This window comes from Ptiloglossa arizonensis, chromosome 1 (assembly GCF_051014685.1).
Source record: "Ptiloglossa arizonensis isolate GNS036 chromosome 1, iyPtiAriz1_principal, whole genome shotgun sequence".
Lineage (NCBI taxonomy): Eukaryota > Metazoa > Arthropoda > Insecta > Hymenoptera > Colletidae > Ptiloglossa > Ptiloglossa arizonensis.
The window spans coordinates 28,293,055-28,318,261 of NC_135048.1; the positions used below are offsets into that span (position 1 = coordinate 28,293,055).

At 39.4% G+C, this 25,207-nt stretch overlaps 5 protein-coding genes across 6 annotated transcripts in view; 2 read left to right on the forward strand and 3 right to left on the reverse strand.

Moving 5' to 3' along the window:
• LOC143154712 (uncharacterized) overlaps window positions 1-18,391 on the forward strand; it is a 50,972-nt gene extending 32,581 nt beyond the window's left edge. Inside the window, 20 exon segments of the mRNA XM_076326648.1 lie at window positions 1,232-1,816; window positions 3,003-3,360; window positions 3,834-4,672; window positions 5,190-5,359; window positions 5,467-5,677; window positions 7,272-7,313; window positions 7,315-7,338; window positions 12,916-13,015; window positions 13,100-13,228; window positions 13,333-13,499; window positions 13,567-13,720; window positions 13,814-14,219; window positions 14,303-14,579; window positions 14,641-14,822; window positions 15,227-15,674; window positions 15,748-15,940; window positions 16,019-16,164; window positions 16,258-16,381; window positions 16,563-16,925; window positions 17,083-18,391. Of these exon segments, the coding sequence (XP_076182763.1) occupies window positions 1,232-1,816; window positions 3,003-3,360; window positions 3,834-4,672; window positions 5,190-5,359; window positions 5,467-5,677; window positions 7,272-7,313; window positions 7,315-7,338; window positions 12,916-13,015; window positions 13,100-13,228; window positions 13,333-13,499; window positions 13,567-13,720; window positions 13,814-14,219; window positions 14,303-14,579; window positions 14,641-14,822; window positions 15,227-15,674; window positions 15,748-15,940; window positions 16,019-16,164; window positions 16,258-16,381; window positions 16,563-16,925; window positions 17,083-17,790 (5,626 nt within the window). The 3' untranslated portion in view covers window positions 17,791-18,391.
• On the forward strand, window positions 5,553-8,641 carry LOC143154711 (uncharacterized). Its single transcript, XM_076326647.1, has 2 exons — window positions 5,553-8,198; window positions 8,323-8,641. Exon 1 carries the CDS (start codon window positions 5,696-5,698, stop codon window positions 6,005-6,007), a length of 312 nt encoding a protein of 103 aa, XP_076182762.1. The 5' UTR covers window positions 5,553-5,695; the 3' UTR covers window positions 6,008-8,198; window positions 8,323-8,641.
• On the reverse strand, window positions 8,626-11,601 carry LOC143154706 (CXXC motif containing zinc binding protein). The gene has a single exon (XM_076326645.1). The coding sequence runs from the start codon at window positions 11,304-11,306 to the stop codon at window positions 10,821-10,823; it is 486 nt and encodes a 161-aa protein (XP_076182760.1). The 5' UTR covers window positions 11,307-11,601; the 3' UTR covers window positions 8,626-10,820.
• Obp11 (odorant binding protein 11) lies at window positions 18,305-20,748 on the reverse strand. Its single transcript, XM_076326646.1, has 6 exons — window positions 20,634-20,748; window positions 19,659-19,734; window positions 19,505-19,593; window positions 19,340-19,442; window positions 18,595-18,659; window positions 18,305-18,513 (listed from the first exon to the last, which is right to left on the reverse strand). Exons 1-6 carry the CDS (start codon window positions 20,709-20,711, stop codon window positions 18,496-18,498), a joined length of 429 nt encoding a protein of 142 aa, XP_076182761.1. The 5' UTR covers window positions 20,712-20,748; the 3' UTR covers window positions 18,305-18,495.
• Window positions 20,749-23,223: 2,475 nt separating this feature from the next.
• Obp10 (odorant binding protein 10) lies at window positions 23,224-24,940 on the reverse strand. Of its 2 annotated transcripts, none has more exons than XM_076316643.1 (6): window positions 24,601-24,940; window positions 24,241-24,328; window positions 24,092-24,144; window positions 23,849-24,005; window positions 23,511-23,575; window positions 23,224-23,433 (listed from the first exon to the last, which is right to left on the reverse strand). In XM_076316643.1, the coding sequence occupies exons 1-6, from the start codon at window positions 24,667-24,669 to the stop codon at window positions 23,416-23,418; spliced, it is 450 nt and encodes a 149-aa protein (XP_076172758.1). In that variant the 5' UTR covers window positions 24,670-24,940; the 3' UTR covers window positions 23,224-23,415. The 2 variants fall into 2 exon arrangements, with proteins under 2 accessions (XP_076172758.1, XP_076172749.1); XM_076316634.1 differs by having other exon boundaries at window positions 23,861-24,005; window positions 24,601-24,812.
• Between the last annotated feature and the right edge of the window lie 267 nt (window positions 24,941-25,207).

Here is a 25,207-nt window from a genome sequence, read left to right on the forward strand (position 1 = left end):
AAGGAACACGCCTTTCGGGCTGATATTAGAAAGTTTTCTCCAACCATAGGTAACGTAGAATATGAACGTATATTGAACAATATTTCCAGCAAATTTCATAAAAAGTTTTCATGAAATGTTAACGCGTATAAAAAGTATAAGCGCCCCCGTACCGCGTTACTCGAATTTCTTAATCGCACAATGGGGTTCTCTAGCCCCGTTGGTTTAAAAATATCTACGGTATAAAAATATTGATTACCAGAAGAACGGTAAACTTGGGAGAAAAAAAAAAAGAAATTTTATAATGTCGTAGAACGGTGTAATAAGAATGTTAAATTTGACAAAAATTCTATAAGAAGAGATGTCTGTTACTTAAAGTCGAAAAGATATGGTGTTCCCTTTTAAGGAGAAAAGGAAAGGCTTAAATCTAGATCAATTCGAAAAAAGATTACAAAAATACTTTTCTTTTATCCCGGCTAACCTAGTTAAGTTTGACTTCCACGCGACCAAATTTTAATAATAATAATAACGATACTTTTGTTATGTTCACAAAGATAAAAGCACACCACAAAATAACAATAATAATAATAATAATAATAATACTTCTATTAGATTCACAAAAACAAAAGCACACCGCGAAATAACAATAATAGTAATAATAGTAATAATCCATTAGATTTGCAAAGGCCAAAGTACACAGTAAAATAACAATAACAATAATTACAATAGTAATAATAATAATAATAATAATAGTAATAATACTTCAGTTAGGTTCTCAAAGACAAAAGTAAAACGCGAAATAACAATAATAGTAATAATAGTAATAATCCATTGGATTTGTAAAGACCAAACTACACAGTAAAATAACAATAACAATAATTATAATAGAAATAATAATAATAATAACAATCCCTTTTTTACATTTACAAACACAAAAGTACACCGCGAAACAATAGTAATAACAATAATAATAGTATAATAGTAATTATAATAACAATACTTTTGTTAGATTAGCAGAGACAAAAATACACCGTGAAATAATAATAATAGTAATAGTAATAATACTTCCGTTAGGTTCTCAAAGACAAAAGTAAAACGCGAACCGTCGGCCCGCTGACAAAGGTGTCCCGTTGTTACTATTCTCAAAGGGTTAAATTCGATAAACCGGAGAGAGCCAGCCACCCCACGCGCCCTGGAATTTCCCTCCTTGACTCGGTCCCGACCTCGAGTCTAACGAAGTTTCTTCGCGCAGAGTGAACCAGAATTGGAGAATCGCCTCGGGTATGGAGATTCGACCGAAGATGGCTTTGTCGGTGCAACGGCGTAGCAGCAGCAGCAACAGCAGCAGCAGCAGCCGCAGCAGCAGCGGCAGCAGGAGCAGCGGGTGCAGCAACGGGAACGCGAACGACAACGGAAACGGAAACTGCAATGGGTCCTCGGCCTCGTCGGTGACGCGAAGCGTCCAATCGTCCGAGGACGACATCACTCTGAACGAGATGATGGGCAAATTCGACGAGAGTTACGTGTACGAGAAGGAAACGGACATACTGTCCGATAGCGACCCGACCGACTGCGAGGATTACATTGACTCGTTGTCCGATGTGGACACCGGTCGTGACGCAGGCGACGAGAACGATCCGTTGGAGAACGACGAGTTCGATTATATCGACAACGGGTCGTTCCTCGATCTGGACAACCTCGATTGTACAGGACGGTTCCCCAACACCGGCCATTGCACCTACTTCGCGTTCACCGGTGAACTGGCTCGTCGCAGCAGCAAGCTGCGGGAGTCGCTGGTGAAACGCAGGATCAAGGACGACACCACGATGCTGCAGAGGTAACTCGCGAAGGGTGCATGATTGTTTCTTTGTCACGTAGACTGGGTGATTTAATAAAGGAGACAGGTATTTAATAAAATTTGTAGCCAGCCAGTAGCACGAACTACACTGTGGGAGTCTATTGTACGTAGATGTCCGGGGATCTGTTAGACGCAGGGCTCTGAGGGTCTTCTGGTGTTCTACATTTAGACTTTCCAGAGACCATTAGACGTAGATTTCTGAGGATTTTCTAGATGTGGGGTCTCTAGGAGTCTTCTAGGTGCAGAACTCTGGGGGTCTTCCAAACGCAGACCTCTAGGGACCTCGTAGACCTAGATCTCTGGTGGTCTTTTACACGCAAAAGTATGAGGGATTTCTAAACACAGATTTCTAGGGATCTCTTGGACCTGCATCTCTGGAAATCTCCTAGGTGTAGACTGCTGAGGGTTTCCTATACGTAGACCTCTGAAGGTCTTCTAGACCTACACCTTCGGAAGTTCAAATGTAGGAGACTATATTGATAGTACTATTTCCTAGACGAAAACTTCTAGGGGTCTCCTAAGCGTAGAACTCTGAAAGTTCACGTCTAGGAGACCGTATTAATAGTACACTTTCCTAGATGAAGACTTCTAGGGGTCTCCTAGGCGTAGACCTTTGAAAGTCCACGTCTAGGGGACCGTATTAATAATACATTTTTCTAGAAGAAGTCTTCTAGAGGTCTTCTAGACGTAGATATCTAATGGTCTTCTAGACATAGAACTCCGGAGATTTCCTAGGCATAGATCTCTGTCTAGATATATGTCTAGATAGATGTCTTCTAGATATCGACATCTGAGGGGTTTCCACTCGTTCTTTAAACTTTATCATCGTTTAACATTCAAACGTCGCGTTACTCGAATACTTCCAGGCCCAGTTCCGTGCTGTATATCTTTTCTTTGAAAGAATAGATATTCCTGTAGGTACTTTCGTGGAAAATGTGCTCGGTATATGGAACTTTTTCAAACTCCGTATTCGAGGAAGTAATATTTATACAACAAAAGTCCGTGGATGTTGTTTGAAAACTTTTATTATTAAAAGTTTCAGAAACTGAGTAAAGCCACCAGACCATATTTATAGTACACAAGCGCGTTGGCTTCGTGGAAAGTTGCCCCGTACTGCCACGAATATGTAGATGTGTTCTGTAACTGTTTCAATCTCTGTTTGCAGAACGGCCAGCGTGAAAAATGGCGCCGCTAAGAGGCAAAGCGGCCGACACAAGAAACCGGAAGAGAAACAACAGAGTGAGAAACGAAAGAAGAAAATCTCTCAGCGTCGCAAGTCAACGTTGGAGACCTGCGACGACGAAACGGCAAATCTTAACCGCGTGCTGGTGGAGAGAATGCTGTTGAAAAACTCGGGCTTCAATCAGGGTAGCAGAAGCGTAGGGGGCACCCCTATATGTCTGCGTCGAAGGAAACACGATGTGAACAAGAATCTATCACCGATGAGACTGACGGACGATCAATCGACTATCCAGTCGACCACTGTCGTCGATAGCGAGATCGTCAAAAGGCGATCCAATTCGGTGAGCACGCGAAACTATAAACATAAACACGTGGTTTATCTAACTGATTCTGCCCTATACGTGACGCTATTGATCGCTGGAAGAGTTTTCTAGAGAATTAATCGATAGTTTATCACTGAACAATTGAACGGATCGATAGCGTCATTTTTATGGCAAGATCTACTACTAGATAATGAAGGTACTAGGGACTTCTAAAAGAGTATGGAATTATCTAAAAGGTAAGGAATGACTCGAGTGAAAAGTGACAATCATGACAAACAAGTTTATTGCAATAATATTTCCCATCCTTGTTTCTGAATTCCCTTTGGTACAATTTTGTACACCAAAGAATCGACGAGAGTCCCGGAATCACGTATTTAAAGGTAACCCTCTCAAGAACAGGGCAATTGATCCAAATGAAAAGAAGATAAAGTTGCAATAAGAAATTACTTAAGTAAGTATATTTATCATTTATCGCTTTCTCATTTCCAAAGGTGAGCTACGTGAATGGCAACATCGTCAGGCGGCGGATATCGGGCAATTCCTACATGACTACGTTTGCATCGGAGATCGCTCTGATCGAGGCGGACAAGGAGGCCGATAAAAAGTACCGTGAGTTGATACTCGAGGCAGAGAACATCTTGGTGAACATGCAGAAGAGTCAAAACAACGTGCCGATCATGCCGTCGCCGTCACGCAAATTCCACAACGGTTTGGCAAATAAACGCGTCGAGTTGATCAAGAACACTGAGCTCAACATCGAGCTCGCTCTCTCCAAGAGCAGAAACTCTCAGCCAGAGTTGCAGAGCGGCAGTATCAGGGACCTGGAGCACACCAGCCCCAAGAGACAGTTCGCCCAACCGTGTTCACCGATCCGTCGATTCATGGAGAGAAACTCGCCGACGGGTGGTTTTCTACCGAAGGATAACTGTTGCAGACAGGAAGCATCGATCAAATACTCGGCGGTAGTGTCTCCTGTTACGGCCAGAAGAACCCCACCGCTTCAGCATTCGCCCTGTAGGAGTTTGCTACGTTCACGACCGCTGGCTAGCGAACAGGAGAACGACTGCTGCAACGGACCACTTGTGGTACCATTGAACTGCAACGGTATCCTCAGGTCCTCCACCGACTTGGAGGATCCTATAGCGCAGTCCCAAACTCCTTTTCAGGCTGGACCTCGCGTCGTTTTGCCGTCGAGGGATTCTCTTATTGGAAGCAGAAAAGACGTTCGTGCCACGAGATCGTTGACCAAGGAAGAGGGTGTGACGTCAAGCTCGTCGGACTCGGAAGAGAAATGCGATGTGAGGAGGAGGGCGCCTTTGTTGACTTTCAGGTCAGCGCCATCTACCAAGGAAAAAACTCCATCTGCTTCCCTCCGACTTTAACACGTTATCGCGGGATGGTATAAAATAGATTCGTGACATCCTTTTATTTTACGTGGGAGGAATCTTTCAGTTGGAATGGGTAGTGTGGGATTCGTGCTCACTAAAACTCCCACGGTGATCTTCCCTGCACGATTCAGAGGGACACCATTGACACATCGCCCAGTGCCCCCCTTTTGCAACGCGTTCATCCGCTCATTCCCAACTTTAGTGGATAGGGAATCTGTCACCTCCCCCTTTCCACGTTCTCGACAGTAGTACAGAACCACATTGTCCCATTACCACCCTTCCAAGGGCCGCACACGCTCCAATTTCATGGCTACCTATAGCCCTCTAAGCTGCTGATACGCACCATCCTGCGAAAAGCGCGTTAAAATTGGACAGAGACAGATTTGATCTAACTTAGACCCTCCCCGATACGAGTTCACTTTGAGTCGAGCAAGACCGTTCACGTTTCTGTGTTCATAGGTCGGTCGACATGGGCCCGATAAAAGAAAGTTCATCCTACTGTCCGCAAAGCGAGCCAGTGAAGAGGAAAGTGTACGCCGGAAGCGCGACCTACGGCAGAATACAGAAAACGTTGGGTGAGCACGTGACCTTGAGAAACTCTGACGGTGATACCGCCACCGACGATACCGGTAAGTAAATCCCGTCATTAGTTTCGTGGAACAACTGCAGATTTTACTGTACGATATTTACCGAATACTGTTCACCAAAGTTCTAAACTAATATTTCGGAAGTGCAGACGACTCGAGGAGATCCCTGAAGGAGAAAGTAGCTCAACTGCGTCGAGAACGACTGGCCGCCGAGGCGAACGCGAACGTTCAGGACTCGCAGATCTTTCAACACCAGTTGTCGCAACTACGAAGACAAATGCTGATGCAAACTATAGAGGGCTTAAAGCGAAGCCTCGAGGATCAGTCCGCGACCTTGAAGCAAACCTGCTTGGAGTCGGTGTTGACCGATCAATTGCCATGAAACGAGAAGGCGAAGGAGTGAAGTCATCTCACGTCGAATTCGACATAATGACAACACTCATCGTCGTTCGATTTCATTCTCTACACGCGCCGTACCTCGCGATGCTCTCGATACTCGAGACACCCGGTATCAGCGTAGCCGAATTTCTACCCAATCTTTTAAAAGGGTATCAATATATTTTTCTGCCTGTCTACACGGTAATCAAAATTAAGAATGTTACATATTTTCTGGGCATTGCTCTCGTATTCTTTGTTCAACGCGCAGAATTGATAACGCGTTACGTAAATCGTGTTTCTCGACATCCCTGATCGTGTGCAACTCGCACGAATATATCTACGTTCGCGCTGACTTGTTATTCCGAAATGAAGGGATATAGGGGTGAATGGGAAAAGAATGCTAAAAAACGAGATCCTTGAAACCAAAACACGTGAACAATACACGAATCGGGTCTAGTTCGATGAACTTAAAATTGATCCCTGAGGGCGTGGTCTATAAACAGTGCGTGACAATGAAACTGGCAAGACTACAAAAATATGACGTTCATTGCTAAAGAGACGTGGGTGGTTCGTATTTTACGATATTATTCAGTTCTTTGGCATCGCCAGCTAATGATGTAAATTACAAAAAAAAAAAAACGAGATTATGGTAGTCAAGGAACCCGAAGGGGAAACGATCAGTGAGGTCGTCTGGTGAGAGAAGAGATCGAATCAACCTTTTTTCACCATGAGGATCTTTTTTAAGATGTCGAGCAATACGTACGTATTTTCACCGCGATTCATTCTTTTGTCCACCATAGAGCGAGCAACTCCTCTGCGAACTTACGAATCTTTTCGAGTTGAGAAATACAATGGGTCTGTTTGGTACGTGTCTCTCTTTAACTCATTGAAAAATGGACAAAAAAAATACGTCAAGTAGTCAAACTTATCAAATGTACACGAATCTATTACTAGCCGAATACAAAAAGCGTAGTGAAAACGAGACTAACGAAAAGTTAGCGTACACTACTACAAAAAAAAAAAACAAACTTGTCCTTGTTATCGCAAATTCGTTGCTTTTGATTTCTGATCAATAGAACACAATTGAACGCGCGAACGCTGCTGTGATTTCAGCACGTTTTGCGATAATACGGACAATTTTTCAATGATGCATTTTAAGCTTTAAACGATGCATAGCACATAGAAGATGATACGAAATATATCTTCAATCAATTTAGTCACTAGGGAAACGTTGACGCGTCAGCAAATGAATACAGCCCAGCTGTGAACTCGCAAATTTCTTCCATCGCACGGTAGTTGCTGCACCGATATTTTTCTTTCGTAGACGCGATCTATCTCGATCAACAATGAAACAGTAACCTTCGTTGCGGCGAAAAGTGGTACTTCGAATCGCCGACAATTTCTGTTGTAAGACCTCTATCGCAGGATATGACCGATCCCATGTAATTTTCGTTCTTCGTCGCTGCGAACTCGTTGCATTACTTTTGTGCCGAGAATACTTGCCGCGCGACGACTGACATATACACATATTACTCGTAATGTTCCTATTTCTACGTAATTCATACTCTCGAGGGAGGAAAATTAAAGGTGACGGACTAGAGGCGAAGTTGTCGTCGGTTCTGCCGGCGGAACGAACATTTCCCGTTAGTATACCAAAGATGACATATAGTCTAGTACGGTAGTGTAGAACCGTTTAGTTGATCTAAGACGCTAAATACGCATTCGTAATATTAGAAAACTATCGTTAGAGTTATTTCCTCTGAGTTTCGTAGAAAACGATGATATACCGTTGAGTCGAACAAAATTACCAATCTCGCATGCTCGTCGGAGTCGGTTCTGCGCGCCATCGATAAACCGTTCAAACCGTTTACTTTTGAGGTTAAAACGTTATTGCGCGCTTTATCTTGTAAACGCAATGGTATTATAATCGTCTACGTTGCGACATTTCGAGGAATGGGCGTGCCGAAAAACGAACAAATGCTAAGAATAATTCCACGTGACAGGAGTTAATCAATTGCTCTGCTCTCTATGTATTCTCTCGATCGATGGCGTGGCGCGAATTTTCAACTCTGACGACATAGACAAAATATTTTCAGTCGCAGTGATATTTTTGCGAGAATAGACTGATAACGTTATCGACTATTATTATCGTTAGACTCGTGTGTTCGGTGATGATTATTTTACATGTGATTTATACGTTAAAAAGTTCTCTAAGAACGACGAATCGTAATGCGCACACGATATTTATTTGTGTTAGATGTTAGAGGCCATAGTAACGGAAATATTAGAGAACAATAGTTGTAGTGAATATTAGTAACGCTAGCTTAGCCGATTATCGACTAAAAAGTTTGGTGAAATCGTTTCTCTGAATCGTCCCTTTTGTGATTTATTTCTGCGTTTCGTTGAAACTGTGATTACAACTTCTTCAGCCAGTTTAGAATTATATTGCCATAACGCGCGCGCGCGCGCGAAACGTCTTCCGTTTCACGGTGGCGCGGCTCAGGTGAATTCATTCAGAACTTTTATACTCGATACGTGTACATACTTAGTTTTTAATCAAAGAAAAATCTAATTTTTATTATCGTAAGTAAACAAGATGACGATTATTGTGGTTTTAATTATTTTAGCCAATTAAATATATCGAGACATTCCGAAGGTGTAGACGAAAGGACTGGTTGTAGCTACGCTACGAAACGCCTTGTCCAAAATCTTCGATGACTCGTCGAATGGTTAACAAATTAAAATTTCAACTTTTCTTCCCTGCTAACAAGCAATGTGCTAGTCATCTGGTTAATTGTGCAGGGTATGATCGGCAATTTGAAATGAATTTAGAAAAGACGCGAAATTATTGTTGCAAATTTTCCGTGTACTAAATCATTTATGAAAGTAAATGGACTTTTTTTATATGATTATGAATAAATTATATTACGTCGTTGGAAACATGCATTTATTCGTTCACTTATTTCCTAACAGAATATCCTTGTAACTTGGTATTTTTATTTTCTTTGCATCTGATTATAGTAAATCACTAATCCTACATACATATATCTATGTAGAAAACTGTTTTCGATATTTTCTTTTTATTCCAGAAAGCGACATTGCAGACTAAACTATAAAGTTATACAAGTTTGATATATGGGTGCACCTTCTAATGTTTACAAGCACATAAAATATAGTAGCAAGTATACAGAAAGTAATTTAAAATGTTGTTTACAAAAATATACGTCGAATTCATATTTTTAATAGAGTATCTTACAATAACGATAAATCATATTTTTATTGTACAAAATAACGATAAGCCATAACAACCTTATAGGCTATGCATTTAAATAAGAAAATTTTTAAGTATAATATTTAACACGTTTTCGAATATAAAATTAAATGAATTTGAAGAAAAAATGAAAAAGAACTACTAACACACTACAATTCCCTTAAGAAAAACTTTCCAGTAGTTTGCACAACCATTGTCACGTCTTCCTCACCTTCCAATTCTGGTGTTAGATCCTGCATATGATGCAATCCTGTAGTCCTCAACATCAATGTTTTCCCTTGTGACTTTAACTTTTGTCTTAATTCATCTCTAATGAGTATAACTGCTAATAAGAGATAGAAGGGATCTTCTACACTCAAATCTTCCTTTGTTGTTATTGAAATGATTGAAAAATATATCATCAAACTTGCGCTTTGATCATGCGCTAAAGCAGGGAATTGAAATTAACTGGCTATACTATATCAACAATCCTGTCTGGTTTGCTTGTGACAATTTTAAATAATATTTTTGTTTAACTGGGTTAAATGTGATGAGGGTTTCGTCAGTATTTGCTTTTCAAAATACTCCTCCAGCTTCTCACAAGTATTCCATATGGCTTGATTTGTGATTTGTGTCAAAATTTCTATATCTTCTTTGAAAGTTTCAAACATCAAATATTTGGGAAATATACAAAATTTCTTTTCACTACCTTAACCCATTTTTATGAGTACCTTCTGTCTATGTTAATATAGAAGAGCAAAGCGGTCATCGGTCTCACCGAGTGTAGCAACAAAGCATGTTTCTCCAAAGGAAAGGTTACATATTCAAAAAGGGGATGGTGTTCACCACATAAGCCATATTGTGCTAAAATAATTATTTTTTCAATATTATTTCTAAGTTCAACTGGTATATAATAGTGACCAAGATTTGATATTTTCCTTTGTAATGCAAATCCTGCCAAAAAGTTGAGATGTAAATTGCCAATACTATACCAGTTTAAGGGATCTTTTTAATCATATGTTCTAAAAGGTACTTCCTGTGCAGTGGCTTCAACAATTACAATGTTTAACAAAGTGCACATATCCTTAGTGCTCCTTAGTATATTCATTCCCACTAGCTGCTATTTTAAAGTCGGTATCAGAAATGAGAGACTTCAATGTTTCCCTAGTTTGGTTATGTCTTTGATGCTGGATTGTATAACAAGTGAATAAAACATTATATATCTGATCTCATATACTGATATTGAAATAATTTAGTTCATTGAAAAATAACAGCAATATCTTTTTGTGGGCAATCGCTATGAACTTCATCATTTTTATCTTCTTATCTGTTTCTTGCAAAACCTGTATTTCCTTGAATATGGGAATTATCACATTTGGATTAGAGGCATCAACAACAAATACTGCCACTTATTTTGAACAGTTAATATGTTATGCAGTGCAATGATACAAAAACATCCCACAAAAGTGAATAGGAAAGATTTTGTACCACGACTATGTGAGACCTCTCACAGCCAAGATCACAAAGCAAAAAATCAGAGAGCTGGGCTGGCAAATTTTGATTCACCCACTGTATTCTCTCAACATAGCACCCTCTGATTACCATCTATTCTGTTCCCTGCAGCATTATTTAGATGGCCAAAGATTTACAAATTACAAAGACGTAAAAATGCAAGAATAAAATTTTTTAACGAAAAACTTCTGTTTTTTAATAGAACCAGGTATACAAAACCTGGTTTCCAGATGACAAAAAGTTGTGGAAACTGATGAAAATTATTTAAATGATTAGGCATTTTAGGCAAGATTGTAGAAAGTTAAATAAACATTATTGAAGAAAAGCGATATTACTCTCTGGTACCTCTACTAAATAAATCTCTTATTTAACTCTTTCAAACTTGTGCTCAATTTTATAAATTGCTACAGGACATTTGATTTTATCACAATAATCGGCCCATTCTCCTTCTGACAAATCTACATCTGTAAATTCTGTTCCATTATCTATGGTTTTGACAATCCATCCTTCTCTTGCCGAAAAGTCATTGGGTTCAAGAGCTCGGCAATCGAATATTGCTATTGTTTGAAACTTATCTTTATTGTCCTCAAAGAATGGCTTTACATGATCTTTCAAAATAGTCATGGAGTTTTCGCGAGCACAAAGTTTGCATTTGCTCGCAAAATGAGTCACCGCGTTGCCTTTTTGAACTGGAGTAGACTGATTCAAAGACACGTAATTCCATTTTTCGGATATCTCACCACAGTTGCAACAAATAAATTTAAGGTACCATCTAAACTCATTTCCCGAGGTTTTCAGGCTCTCTATATTTTGCGAAGTGATAGCTATTTTTAACGCTATCTTTACCATTTCATCAAAAGTTTCTTTCAATTCTATTCGATAACTGTTCGTGTTTTCAATATTTTTCGACTCGTACTTGTTTACGGTAACAATCACAGGAATTTGAGGTTATCAATGTATCACTTCTTCATTCGTAATTCCGCAAACGATTCGTTATTATTACGAATTACTGCTGTCGAAGTTGCGAAATGTTATTAAACACGTTACTATTAATTTTTGCTATTTAAGGAAAATATGATACGTTAAATAATATCTCTATTTTTTCTTAGTAAGTTCCAGGTTTTCGCGGGGATAATATGATAGATGGTGCTATTTAAATTGTACAATTGATTATCAGTATATGAACATATTACTATTTATTAAATACGTATCGTTGAATTCTAATACATGTGTGTACATGTAACTTAAATAATATATGCAAAATTTAATTTACACCTATCAAAATTCATTTTCAAAGCGCAATGATACATATTTAATAAATTATGATTTAACCTTTGGATGAATCATTTTTTTCACTATAAAGTAGGCATTGAAGAATAATAGCCATTTAGTAGTAACTAGACCAAACTAGTTTTAAATTACCATCTAGCGTTGAACGATAAAAACTGCATCATCATAACAAAATGTTCAATTTCTAAAGAAATATATATGTAGTTCTTGTTATTATATATTGACATTTCAAAAAAAGATCTTAAAGAACTATTTCTCTGCTGGCACAAATAATCCAACATCTGGATATTGCAGATAAACAATCACATTCTTTGGATATTGCCAAAAAATATCATTCGGAAAATTTAAGTATACCAAATTAAGTTTATAATGTGTATATTTATATATTTTTATATTTTTTTTTTACTTATTTCGATTTTAAACATAATGTGCATTAACTTGAGTTCGTAATTTTTGACTTATAAGCTGGCTCTAGCCCAAAGCTTATTTTCTTTCTAAAGTAGGTGATTCTACTATATAATAGGCGGTAACGCCATCTACAATAAAATATCCAAGTTCGTAAGTAAAAAGTAATTTCTATAAAATGTCACAGAAAATATTTTCTTTGCTCAATTTTAATATCGGAATATTTATAGTATTATTATATAGTAATATACAGTATATTCTATTGAATGCATGGTTTATTGAATAGAGATCCATTAATTTATTAAATAAATTTTATTCTTTCTCACATTTATGTATCATTTATGTCATTTACCATGTGTTTATAAATAGAAAACAATTTAATGGAACATTATCGACACTAGATGTTTATCCTTGATTTCGTATTTACTAAGCTATGTGTCGCTGCAGTTGCATTCGCGTGTAAAGCAAAGTCATAAAATAGCATTACGATATTCGATGGTGCTTGATGGATATAAAGATACATGGATATCTTTCATAACAAGAAATCATGAAACGAATACTCAGTTTTTATTTTCTTTATTTAAACATCTTATTAGCGTATTGTAACACTGAAGATATTTTAGGCTGCGGGGGATTTTTGAAAAGTCATGCTGATATCGACTTTGCAAAAGTTCAAATAAATTTGTGAGTATTTCGACATCAAATTCTTAACGAGTTACGGCCACATGGACGAATTATACCGATCAATAATGACTTGATTTAGATATACAAAAGCTGGTAGCCTAAAGGATTATACGGAATGTGCACCTAATAGTGGATATTACTTTCTTCCTTTATATGATAAAGGAGAATACGTGTTAAAGGTAATGTGAAATGCCAACCTAAAAATTATATTAAGAAGCTGTTTGTTTAATTGGTTTAATATATTGAATAATTGAATGTATTAGGTGGACCCACCCAGAGGATGGAGCTTTGAACCCACGGAAGTTTTATTGAACGTAGATGGAATAACTGATGCTTGTAGCCAATACAAAGATATCAACTTTACTTTTAAAGGTTTTGGTATCACAGGCAAGGTAAATTGAAGTGGTTTTATTGATTTACATATATTTAAGAAATATATAGTTAAAAACGCGACATTATTATTTACATATGTTGCAAGAAATTCAATGCATTTTAGGTAATCAGTTTAGGATCAGATTTTGGTCCTAAAGGAGTTACAGTCACTTTATACAATGAGGGCAATGAGCAAGTTCCAATTGGAAGAACAACTACAGCAGAAGGTGGCACATTTTATTTCACACCTATACAACCTGGTCAATATGTACTTGTTGCGTCCCATCCTATGTGAGTCTTGCAAAATGTACAATTTGTTTATAATAGCATATAGTACATATTCTTTTTTCTTTTCTAGATGGATGATGGAAAAAGATACTATCAGAGTCACAGTGAGAGAAGGAAACACAGAACTTGAAGATGGTAGTTTAGTAATCTCTGGATATGATGTCAGTGGTCATGTTACCAGCGAAGAAGAAGCAGTTAGTGGTGTGACCTTTGTTTTGTTTGGAGTAAGAACTTGTTGTTATTTTATATTTTCATAAAAAATATGAAGTTAAGTTTGAGAAGCTAATCGCATTCACTATGTCTGTTTTTCTACATAGAATGGTGTGGCTAAGAATTGCGCAACAACTGCCATAAGTAAAGACCTTCACTCTAAAAATCCCCTTTGTCACGTTGTATCAGACAAAAGTGGCAAATTCGTATTTCCAAGTTTGTCGCTTGGAGAATATAAACTTGTGCCATATTACGCCAGTGCCCAAACTAAATTTGATGTTCAGCCAGCAGAACTGTCATTTAAAGTAAATCACAACAGCATTGTGCTGCGTCAAGGATTTAAAGTAACGGGTTTTACGATGAGCGGCATAGTTCGTACCGCGATCAATGGAGGTCCGCTGCAGGGAGCAAAAATTCTATTGTCGCAGAAAGAAGTTGCAACAACAGATGTAAATGGAAAATACGTATTGGACAATATGAAGGCTGGCCAGTATTCCCTGAAAGCTGAGAGCGGTACATACATTTTGCTTGCTACATTTTTTGTACCAAGTATGATCATATCTATGTGTTTAATCATGTGATTCTTCGCGATACAGAGGATGTACTATTCAACGAAATATCTGTCAAGATCTCTCCCAGTTCCCCAGAGCTTCCAGTGCTCGCACCATCGTCGTACAAAGTTTGTGGAAGAGTTACTCTATCGGCAAAAGGCACAATACACCATCGTAAAGTTTCTGTGCAGAACACAGCCGCTACGTTTAACAAAGAAATAAAAACGGACCCAAAAACTGGAGAATATTGCATCTACCTTACTCCCGATAAATATCAACTATCCGTAGTTGTAAGCGCTGAAGAAAGAGCCAAAGGCTTGCAGTAAGTCAATTACCATTATATGCGCTTACTCGATCTGGTCCACTGATTGAAAAGTTTTCAGATTTTTCCCTCTGCAACAAACCATCGACGTATCGTCTCGACCGGTGCATGACGTCAACTTTTTACAATTAAAAGCAACGTTAACGGGCACAGTAAAATGTTTACCAGATACCGATTGCAGTCAGGCTTCCGTTACACTAAAAGTACTTGACGGGATTACGATAAAGACGATTCAATCGAAGGGTAAGATTTCAATATTCTCTTCGCGTAGTATTTAACGTTATCTACATACTGTGGTAAACTCTGCGATAACAAAAATGCGTTGAAATGGATCGAATATAACGGTATTTACTTCGTTCATTTTGTTCACTTTTTAACTATTGTAAAAAATATTCTAAGTGTTCATGTTAAAGGAAACTCCAGATTATAAATTTTTCTGGCTTGGACAACTTTGTAAGATTTCTTACTTTTTTATTTAACTTTTACATATATTTATAAGTACAATGATTAAAATGTAAGTTGTGAAATTAATTTAGCAGTGTTGACAAACAGAACCATTAAACGTGTTCTTGTTGTCGTGGTAATGCCGCGGTCGATCCGTTCGATGTTATTCTTTTTTGTCTGTGAAGTTATTTTTCATCACGCAGATGGCCAGTACCAGTTTACAGACGTTTTACCCGGCCATTATGAGATGCTAATTGACAACGACGTTTTTTGCTGGGAAAATCCAAGTTACAGAATTTCGGTAACATCGGAACGCGCTGAAGTATCACCCTTCGTGCAAACTGGATTTTCCGTTGCTTTCATTTCATCTCACGATACAGCAGTGGAATATTCGGAAGTCAGTGATATAAAAAAAATTATTTTAGAATTGAACAAAGGGAGTACGAAGCATTGCGTAACCAAACCCGGGGTATATACGTTCAGCCCGAAAAGTTGTCACGTTTACGACCGATCGACCTATACTTGGGACACTAACAATCTGTCTCCTATTTTGTTGCATTCAACTGAGCACAGTCACAAAGGAAACATTCAGAGTCCTTCTGCGTTAGACGGTGTGAGAGTAACCATCGAAAATAGCGGCGAAATTATTACGTAAGCGGATATATACGTTTCGTTCACCGAATATCGTATATATTCGTGGTTTTAATGAATTTTTTATTAACAGTCTCGGTCCGCTAAAACCTGTGCAACAAGAAAATGTATACAAATACGAATTTGAGTTCAAAGCAAAGACTGATAATATTTATACGATAACACCCTTGTCGGATGTTCTTCTGTTCAGTCCTCCGTCACTGAAAGTGTTGGGTGTGAACGATTGTCAAAACGACATCGCCACATTTGTCGGTGATTTAGGAAAAGTGAGTAAATGTTTGCTATCGATTCGTTGTAGCGTAATAACATAATTTATTATATATATTACGTTGCGTATTGTGTAGATTGTTGCTGGTAAGATTGATCCACCCTTAGAAGGAGTCACTATACAAATATTTGGAAGCGATAAAAATTCTCCAATACACACGTTAGTTACTCAAAAGGATGGAATTTACAGTATCGGTCCTCTGGATAGAAAAGTGGACTATAGGTATATGCCTTTATTTTCAATTCATTATCTATAAAATATATACAACTATTTGTACATGTACATATTTTTAATTGTCATCTCTCGTTCGATTAGCGTCACTGCAGAGAAGGAAGGTTTTGTCATTACAAGACATGGTTCTACCGGGGTGTTTTTAGCTCACAAATTGGCTGAAATTATCGTACAAGTCTACGATCAGGCTGACAATATTTCGTTGCAGGTGAGTTATGGAGATGTAAGATGGAAATTTAAAAATAAAAAAGTTAAACAAAGTAAATTGGTGAATAGAACAAGCGGTGTATTCGAGACGTTTTTGACATTTCAGTGTACAATAGTTGTTTATAAATCAACGACTCTTGGCATTGAAAGCAATTTGTAGTCTCATTTTCTTCGTTTCCCAGGGTGTTCTTCTTTCTCTGTCTGGACGACAAAGTTACCGAAAAAACAGTATAACAGGCGAGGATGGAAAATTAATTTTCAATTCCCTATCGCCTGGAGAATATTATCTGCGACCAATGATGAAAGAATACCGTTTCGATCCTCCGTCAAAGATGATCAAAGTCGTAGAAGGCGCCACCGTTACGGTAAATTTGTTTGGCAAGAGAGTTGCTTTCAGCGCGTATGGTTCTGTGACATCCTTGAATGGAAAGCCCGAAGCCGGTTTATTGGTCGAGATGCAGGGACAAGGAGATTGCAGCAATCTTCAAGAAGAAGCAACCACTGAGGAAAATGGGAATTTTAGAATCAGGGGACTCCAACCAACGGTAAATGATGTCTGATCGAATACTGTTGTATCTCTGTCAGATTAGGTAGCTCTTAATATCATCGTTAACGGTTATCGCCGTTGTGCAAGCCATTATTTATCCGTCTAATTCACAATAACGTTTTTTACTTGTACAGTACAAAGTATTTTTTTTGCAGTGCACTTACTTGTTCCGTCTGAAGCCGAACACCGAGGTCAACGCGCAGATCCAACGCACAAGCCCCGACTCCATACAGGTGCAAACTGCAAAAGACATTCACGGTCTTCGATTGGTAGCGTTCCATCCAATACCGCGCACTGACATCTCCGTGCACGTTATATCGGCGCAGCCCGAACACTATCGTACTCTAAAGGTGAAACTGTGCAGGGAGGATATGGCCGATTCCCCGCTTCATACCGTAAAATTGGAGGCTCAGCAATCGCACATCATCGGTAGCAATTACAACCCCGGTTTTCTGGTGCATCTGCCACCGGTCCAAGCAGACGGTAAAAGATACTTCGTGCAGTTGGAGTCTTCTCTGTCTCAGTCGATGCACAAGTATCGAACCCTGCCCGTTTACTTCGAGGCCAAATCGAACTTTATGTACGTGAAGCTGAACTTCAACGCAGAACGGAAGGTCGACCAAAGCGACATGAACCAGACATCCGTGGTCGCGTTGCCCTTCATAATGCTGGTTGCATTCGCGTTCCTCAATCGCGAGAAGATGTGGACGTGGCTGAACGCGTTGATCGAGAGACGCTCGAAACCGGTACCGAGCTCGAGAACACCGATACAAACGGTCCCGATCGATCCAAGAGCGGACGACATCATCGTCGAACAAATCATGAACATTAACAAAAGAAAAACCAAGCTGCGCAAGACGTAATCGACGTTTTTCGGTTACCGAGGTCGCGGTACGTTCGAGAACGCGCCCCGTGTTCCATGGGGGTAGTCCAAAGAACGTAAATTTAGGATTTATTAATTTTAAACGAAGGTGTCGAACCTATAGGTTTCAAATTTTGTACAGACGTGCACGCTTCGAGCACACGTATAATTATTATCGAACACAGGACGATTGTTTATTCTGTTATATATTGCCGCTTCGTGCAGTTGCGGTCCTCCGAATCGAGGATCCTCGATTCCTCGAAGTCCTCCAACTTTGTCGATTTTTCGAATGTTGATCGTTTGTTTATCCGCGCATATTCAATATATTTGAAACGTCAAGGATATGTTCCATACAAAGAAATTGAATTCTTCAAAGTTCTGAATCAGGCTACCTCCATATGCAATTTTGGACGAGGGCGACATACTGTACACTAGGTTCGAGTTATAAGTATCACGAAGGATTTTAATGCAAATGTTCGTGGTGTGCGGTAAATTGGAATGTATTTGTAACGAATACGTGTCCGTAGGTTACCATCATTTTATTACACATTGTATGTTTGTCATTCGACAGTAAATTATACGTTAACACGTTTTATAGGTTATGTCGTATTCTTCAGTGACCTACAACGAACCTTTTCCGTTCACTATACGTTCGCGTATTTCACGCACTTTTCTCGAAGTAAGCAGAGCACATCGGTGATGATGTTTACGGGGCCATATACACCTACAAAAACGAGGAGAGTGTCTATCATCGTAGGAGAAACGGAATTTGTCGAGAATGATTGAAAAGCATCGTTCAACTCACCACAGGATTAGCGTTGTACATGCACTTCATAAAGTTGACGGCTATTTCACAGTTATCTGCTCCCTCTGAAAGCGATACAAGTTAATCTATGATTGTGGTATTCATTTTACACTTGGTATATTGAAACAAAATCAAATCTGACTGGACCTATAGGTAATTGGTTTAGTTTGAACTCGAGAAATGTACTGTAGCCTCTTGATTATTCGACCATCTAATTGTAAAACAAAAAAGCTCATTAGCTGTAATAGCAATACAACTGAAAAATATTAACTTGGTTGTAAATCGAGAGATGTACTCTTTCAAATTGTATTATTGCAGTAAACGAATAATGTTCTAAAATCAACTGCACCGTTGTCATCCTCCTATTCGCGTTTTTACTGAAAATTCAACTCCATAAATATTCGCTTAGACTTGTTATTTAAGTATACGTTAATCAAGGCATTATATTATACCTTAAGAATAGTACGTATGCTAATTTATGTATTTATAAGCTATACGTTCAATTATCCAATCAACCCTTTGCCCCATTGAATCGGATAATCTGGAGGAACTATTGTATTTGTCAATGTATAATGGTCGAATTGAACAAATATAAGTGTAAATATATATTTCTAAAGAAAAGTTGACTTGCACAAATGAACTACAGGCACTGTCAAATATGTTTTTGTTGTAATATACCGGTGAGAAATAGTACACATTGGCAATGTTAAAAATTGATGAAATGCAAAGTTGCCATGATATTCACCAATTTCGAGGCAACTGTCTATCATAGAATTGATCACCGTCTTGTAAACTTCCGGTACCACCTTCCTCATCATATTGTACTTTAAAGTGCCTTTCTTGTCTATCTGTCGGAGAGAAAACCGACCCGTTAAGTTTCGCACGCGCGAATATGTACAAGCATACCGACCATGCCGAACCTCTCGAGGACGCATTTGAAGTAGCACTTGAACGCTCTGTCGTCGGGGAATGTTCCGTATTCCGAGTCCTCGATGGCCTCTATAAAAGTGAAACGTTGCACGCCAATCTTAACACAATTAATCGATGAATCTCCAATAGCTTACCTAGAGACGCTCCAGTTTCTGCGAGACATATCTTCCTCGCTTTGGCCGTTATTTTTCGGAATTCTTCAGGATCGTCCTGGTATTCCAAGCATCGAAGTCACGATGACATAGTAAAGAAAATATAGTATCGATAGGAAACAATTAACGCATCGATTGACAAACGTCGAGAGGCATGTTTTTTTTCTTTTTTTTCGCGTCGAGTTCCTCTCTTCAAGAATACAGATTTCTTAAAAGCAAAAGTACAAGGTACTCGACGATAAGACGAAAACAAAGGATAAACGATACGTGTAAAAAATATACTTCAATGGAGAAACAGAAAGAAGAAAATTAACAAGAAAAAAACTCAATCTTTTACGATTTAGGCGAGAAAGAAAAAGAAACTATTATCTAAAACCGTACGGATTTTTAACCCGGTATTATATTTTTCACGCACATTGTTCATTGCTCGTACTTGTTGTCAAGATTTTTGTACCTTTATTCTCAAAGAATTTTTACTCCCAAAGAGGAATATGTACTGTTATGCACTGAAAAAAAGGAAACGTTCCTCTCGAAAACAAAATGGGACCATCGCATGAAAAAATGGACCCTTATTGCAGCGATATTTCGAATACGGTTGAAATTTATATCTGTAGCAGTCTTTAACACAATTCCAAATATCAAATATCCTTTGAAGTGTATTTAAATATTGCTAAAATCTAAGGTTGTTCGAAAAGTCATTTGGTTTTCTTTTTTTTTCGTGAAAATGAAACACGATTCTTTTAGAGTGTACAAACATTTCATTAAATTATCTATTCTCCATTTTGGAAAACGAAATTACTTCCCGAACGATCCAATATATCCGAATTTCGTCCAGATAGAAAATATTGCGTCGAAAAGTGTTCGATTTGACACGATACGCTCCGATTTATTACACTACACGAAAATGGCGGTACAATAACCGCATACGTGTAATAACCGAGAAACGACCGCACTAACCATATTGTCAGCGTGAACGAAAATGAATCCAAACGCCACGAGGCCCGTGAAAATCAGAAAAAATTCCGCTGTATTCATTTCTCGAAGTGATCAATTAACTCGTGCAAAAAGATCGAACTGACTGTGTTCCCTCTACCGATATCCGGAATATATACCAGCGCGTGCACGGAAAAATAATTACCGGTTGACAAAAATGTAACCGGCAGGTTGCAAGCGTTTATCTTTTTCGAGTTCCCCGGTTAATTGCGCTCGTCTTGCGCATCGTTTGATCGTCGAACGAACACGAGATCGGATCAGTTGCGAATAATATCGGCAACGAAATCGACGATCAACCCGGTAATACAAGTACGCACGATAGTGGCTTGCATAATGTTCGAAAATTAACATCGTCGATTATCAATACGCGAAACAAGGGTGGAGAATTTGTCGGTTCGAGGAAGACTAGAACAACGAACAAATGAAGGTACATCGGGGCGATAAAAAAATATTTCGCGGGAATATTAATCGTTATTCGATCGGCGAGAAATTTTGATTTTAAAAATTGCAGAAAAATTAAGGCTACCGTAACGTTTTCAATTGCAATTATGTATTTTTAACTCGATTAGAATTCTAGACGACGTCGAGACGAATTCGACGACCTGTTACATTCTAACCTTGAATTGACCTTCAATTAAACATATTTCTTTTTATATTTTTTTTTTGTACTCCGCGAAACTGTTGTTGCAAATATGTTACTAATATTTCAAGAATATTATCAAGAATATAGAATATAACTATATTAGTAATTTTATTTTTATGCGAAAACCTTTCAAATATCAACCGTTTCGAGAGAATTTTTTAAATTCAAGGTCATCTCAAGGTCCCAACATAGCAAGCCGTTAAATTTGTCTCGACGTTTGCAATGACGCAAAATTAAAAATGTATAATATATTTGGTTGTCGGAAAGTCGTTTCGTTTTTTTTTTTTTTGGTCAAAATGAAACACGATTTTTTTATAGTGTATAAACGTTTTATTAAATTATATATTCTCCGTTTTGGAAAACGAAACGACCCAATAAAATCATCACTTTTTACCTAAACTTTCAATCGAAGGCATTTTTTTTTTATTATTTCTATAATTGCAATTTTCGCGCTGATTAAATGTCGAGTAACTTTCTCGCTCGAAACATTTTTTCGTTCGATTGTCAAAAATGGCTGAAACATCGTGTGGGTTGATTTGCGATGCACCGTGTGCATGCTTGAGAGTAATGGTCACTGGAGTCAGATAAATCTGATCGGAAATACAAACGATGAATTTGATCGATACTCGAGGTATCGAGATATCGAAAGGACACTGTAACCGCAACGTTCAATTAAAATCCGTTCGTGCGTCCCAAGTTCTACGAAAGGAAGCAATTACCCTAAACACCTCGCTCGCCTGTAATGTAACAGTTCCATTCGACACGAAACTCGCAGCATCGATTGCCGTGGTGCTTCGCCCGTAATTATGGTATCGTCTCTCGTCCCGAACACGAAATTACAAAGAAACTGGCTATCTGAAGGGCGAGACGTTCGCTTCTTAATTGCGGTGAAGCAACGTTTATGCAACGTTCTGTTTTCAAGACAATAAAAGGCTCCGGGAGTGTCACGGTTTGATTCTGTGCCTCGAAACGATAACAGAGCGTAAACGATTTACGAGTGGTAGGCGTTACATCGATTCCACTCGAAGTGTCCCTGGCGAGTGGCAATCCCCAGACACGGAAGGCGTAAGTGTCGCCCCCGCGAAGGCGTGCGAATTCGAACTCGATATTTTTAACGGTTACTCGAAAAACAAAAACCAACAAATATCTTTGCTCCGGAATATTCCGACATGCTACAAAACCGTTGAAATCGTCGTTACTGTATAATTATCGCAAAGTGTAATGAAATCGTGAACAGAAATTTACGAAATATATTTTCGTAGCTATTTTTCAATATTGCAAAATTGAAAACGCTTTGTACGATTTCTAAAAGAGAATTCACGGAAGAAATAATCCGAACGAAAAAGTAAAGCATCGAAATTATTTTTCAAAGCACGGTCGACGATGAGATCGATCGATTTTAAACGATTTCAAGATCGATGGAGTATCTCCTTCGTAGCCACGAGTGAACGAAACCGGTCGGTGTTCGCGAATCGTTCCACGTTCCCATTTTCGGATAAAAATTAAAATGGCGGGCTCGAGATAATCGGTATGCTCCACCTTCGGGTGCGTAGCGCGCGTGAACGCGCGATTAATCAATCGACAAAATGTGTTAGACTGTACGTTTTATTTCTAACGCGATCTCGCGCTCGGATACGACCTCAATTGACAATTGGAGCGCCACTCGGCCATCGGAAGGTGCGATCAACTCGGGGCTCGGACAATCTTTCAATTTTTCAATCGTCGACGCCTCGAATCAACGTTCCTTCGTTCTGTCGTTTATCTCCAGACGCGAGTGACGAGTCGACGGCGCGAAAGTTGACGATCGCGTGGATCGAGAAACGATTTACGAGGAACAATATTTTTCGAGAAACGATTTTCGAGGATCGCTCGAGGGAACCGGTCTGAGGCGAGAATGCAATAATTCGAAAGTCGGGCGATTAAGACATTTTATTTTATTGGCGTCTCTTAAGGAGGGCCATTTACATCGAAACGGGTACGATTCCATTACATGGTAAAGTGAAAAATGACTCGACGCAGGTGCCAGGGCGTTCGGTGGAATAGTTTGACGCGCGTCGTTTTTCTTTGGTCTCGTTTCCTCTTGTCTGGACCGTTCCCTGTCTGTTAAAATAGGTAGAATGTCTGAAACGAGAAGAAGATCGCGCGTTAATTTATGATCGGTCGAACGAAATCGTTCGAGGACGGAGAGCCCCACTCACCCGCGGAGACAATTGTGCGTAACATTTATTGAACGTGTACGCGTACTCGCAGTTGTCGCCTTTCGCTGAAGAATGAAAAGATCATTGTGAATTTGCCGAGAACAACGCGTACGATTACGCTCGATACGATCGATCGCGTGCAATCGAGAACAAAGGAAAAATGGCGGGAAAATACGATTGTCGGTTGCTTCGTATTATTGTCGAAATAAAGTCCTTTTGTATGGGACAGTAGTGAAAGTCTAGGTGTACGGGGAAAAGAAACGGAGGGAAAGAAACTTGGACAATTCCGGATCGATCGACGAAACGAAAAGAAATAATAAAAAATGAACGCTAGGTACCCAAGTATTTACCGATTCTCCTGCACTCGGGAAGGACCATCCGGACCTCTAGCCTGTAAGCTGGTATTCTTTGGAAAAACGAGAGCATAGCGTTCACGTTGAGCTCCCTATTGTCGTCGACCAAACCGAATTGTTCCCACAGACAGTACATGTAACACTGCGCCGAAAAAGAAAGAAAGAAACAAACAAGAGCGTTCGATTATCCCAATTGGAGAGACACGAATTACAGAACGAGACGTTTACCTTCAATTCGGGTGTTTCGGGCCACTCTCCGTTCCTAACCGCCTCTATGTCCACTGCAACGACAAATATCGTTAGTTACCGTACTGTCAATTTTCATAAATTACTTTCGTAAGTACCATCTTTATTTAAATCAACGTTATCGTACGTACCTGTGGCCACTCCTGTCTGCGTCTGACAAGCGTTCACGACGGTTGCCGCGATTTTGATCATCTTGTCGGAGACGAATCTCGGCCGTGTCTAGAAAAACGTGTCGTTTTAATCCGAATCGAATCGGTTCGACTCGTGTCGAAACTCGTACGGGCAACACGCGATACGATCTTCCCAAGATCGCGCGATTCGCGATCGCGTCAATCCCCGATATCTTGATCAATAGATGAATTTTTCTACGCTTGAATCGAAGCTCACTCGTGGGAGGAAGAGGGCTATACGTCGAGAACGGCGGACGTCTCGATTAGAAAGGTAACGAATATATAGGATTTCGAAGAAATTTGCTTAGCGATGGTACATACCCCGCAATGAACGGTTGACGGTTGGATCAAGCAGAGAACCAGCAGGGGTACAAGGACCGAGGACCACATGATTCGCGTTCCGATTTTCTCGATTCTCGTCGAGCAGAGCAACCGATCGATTTCCGATCGGTGGGAACTCGATATGGTAACGATTCCCGATATTCCCAACCACGAGTTCTTTCTGCCCGGGAATCCGCGAAGATTTTGCGAGGTTCCCACTCGAGTGTGTAGTACTGGTCCGGTTCGTTCCGGCTCGACTCGGCTCGGCTCGGCTCGGGGTGGAACACTCGGCGACACGGCGCAACTTGGCGCGGGTGTGTAAGCGCGAGGGCGCGAGCTAAGCGAATCCGTTGCACGGATCGACTGAGCAAAGGGGAAATCTCTTGACACGCATCGCGCTTAAGGGCGACAGAATCCCGCGAGACGACACTCACCGATTCCAAACTTCACCATCGATTCGCTCGACGAAATCCAATGTCATTTCGATGATATTCTAATATATCGTCGAAATAATATGCATAAAAGATTTTGCCAACGTATCGATAAGCTGATGGAGAGGTACAGTTTGTCGGTACGTAGTATTGAATCTATCCATTCGTTAGTCGCT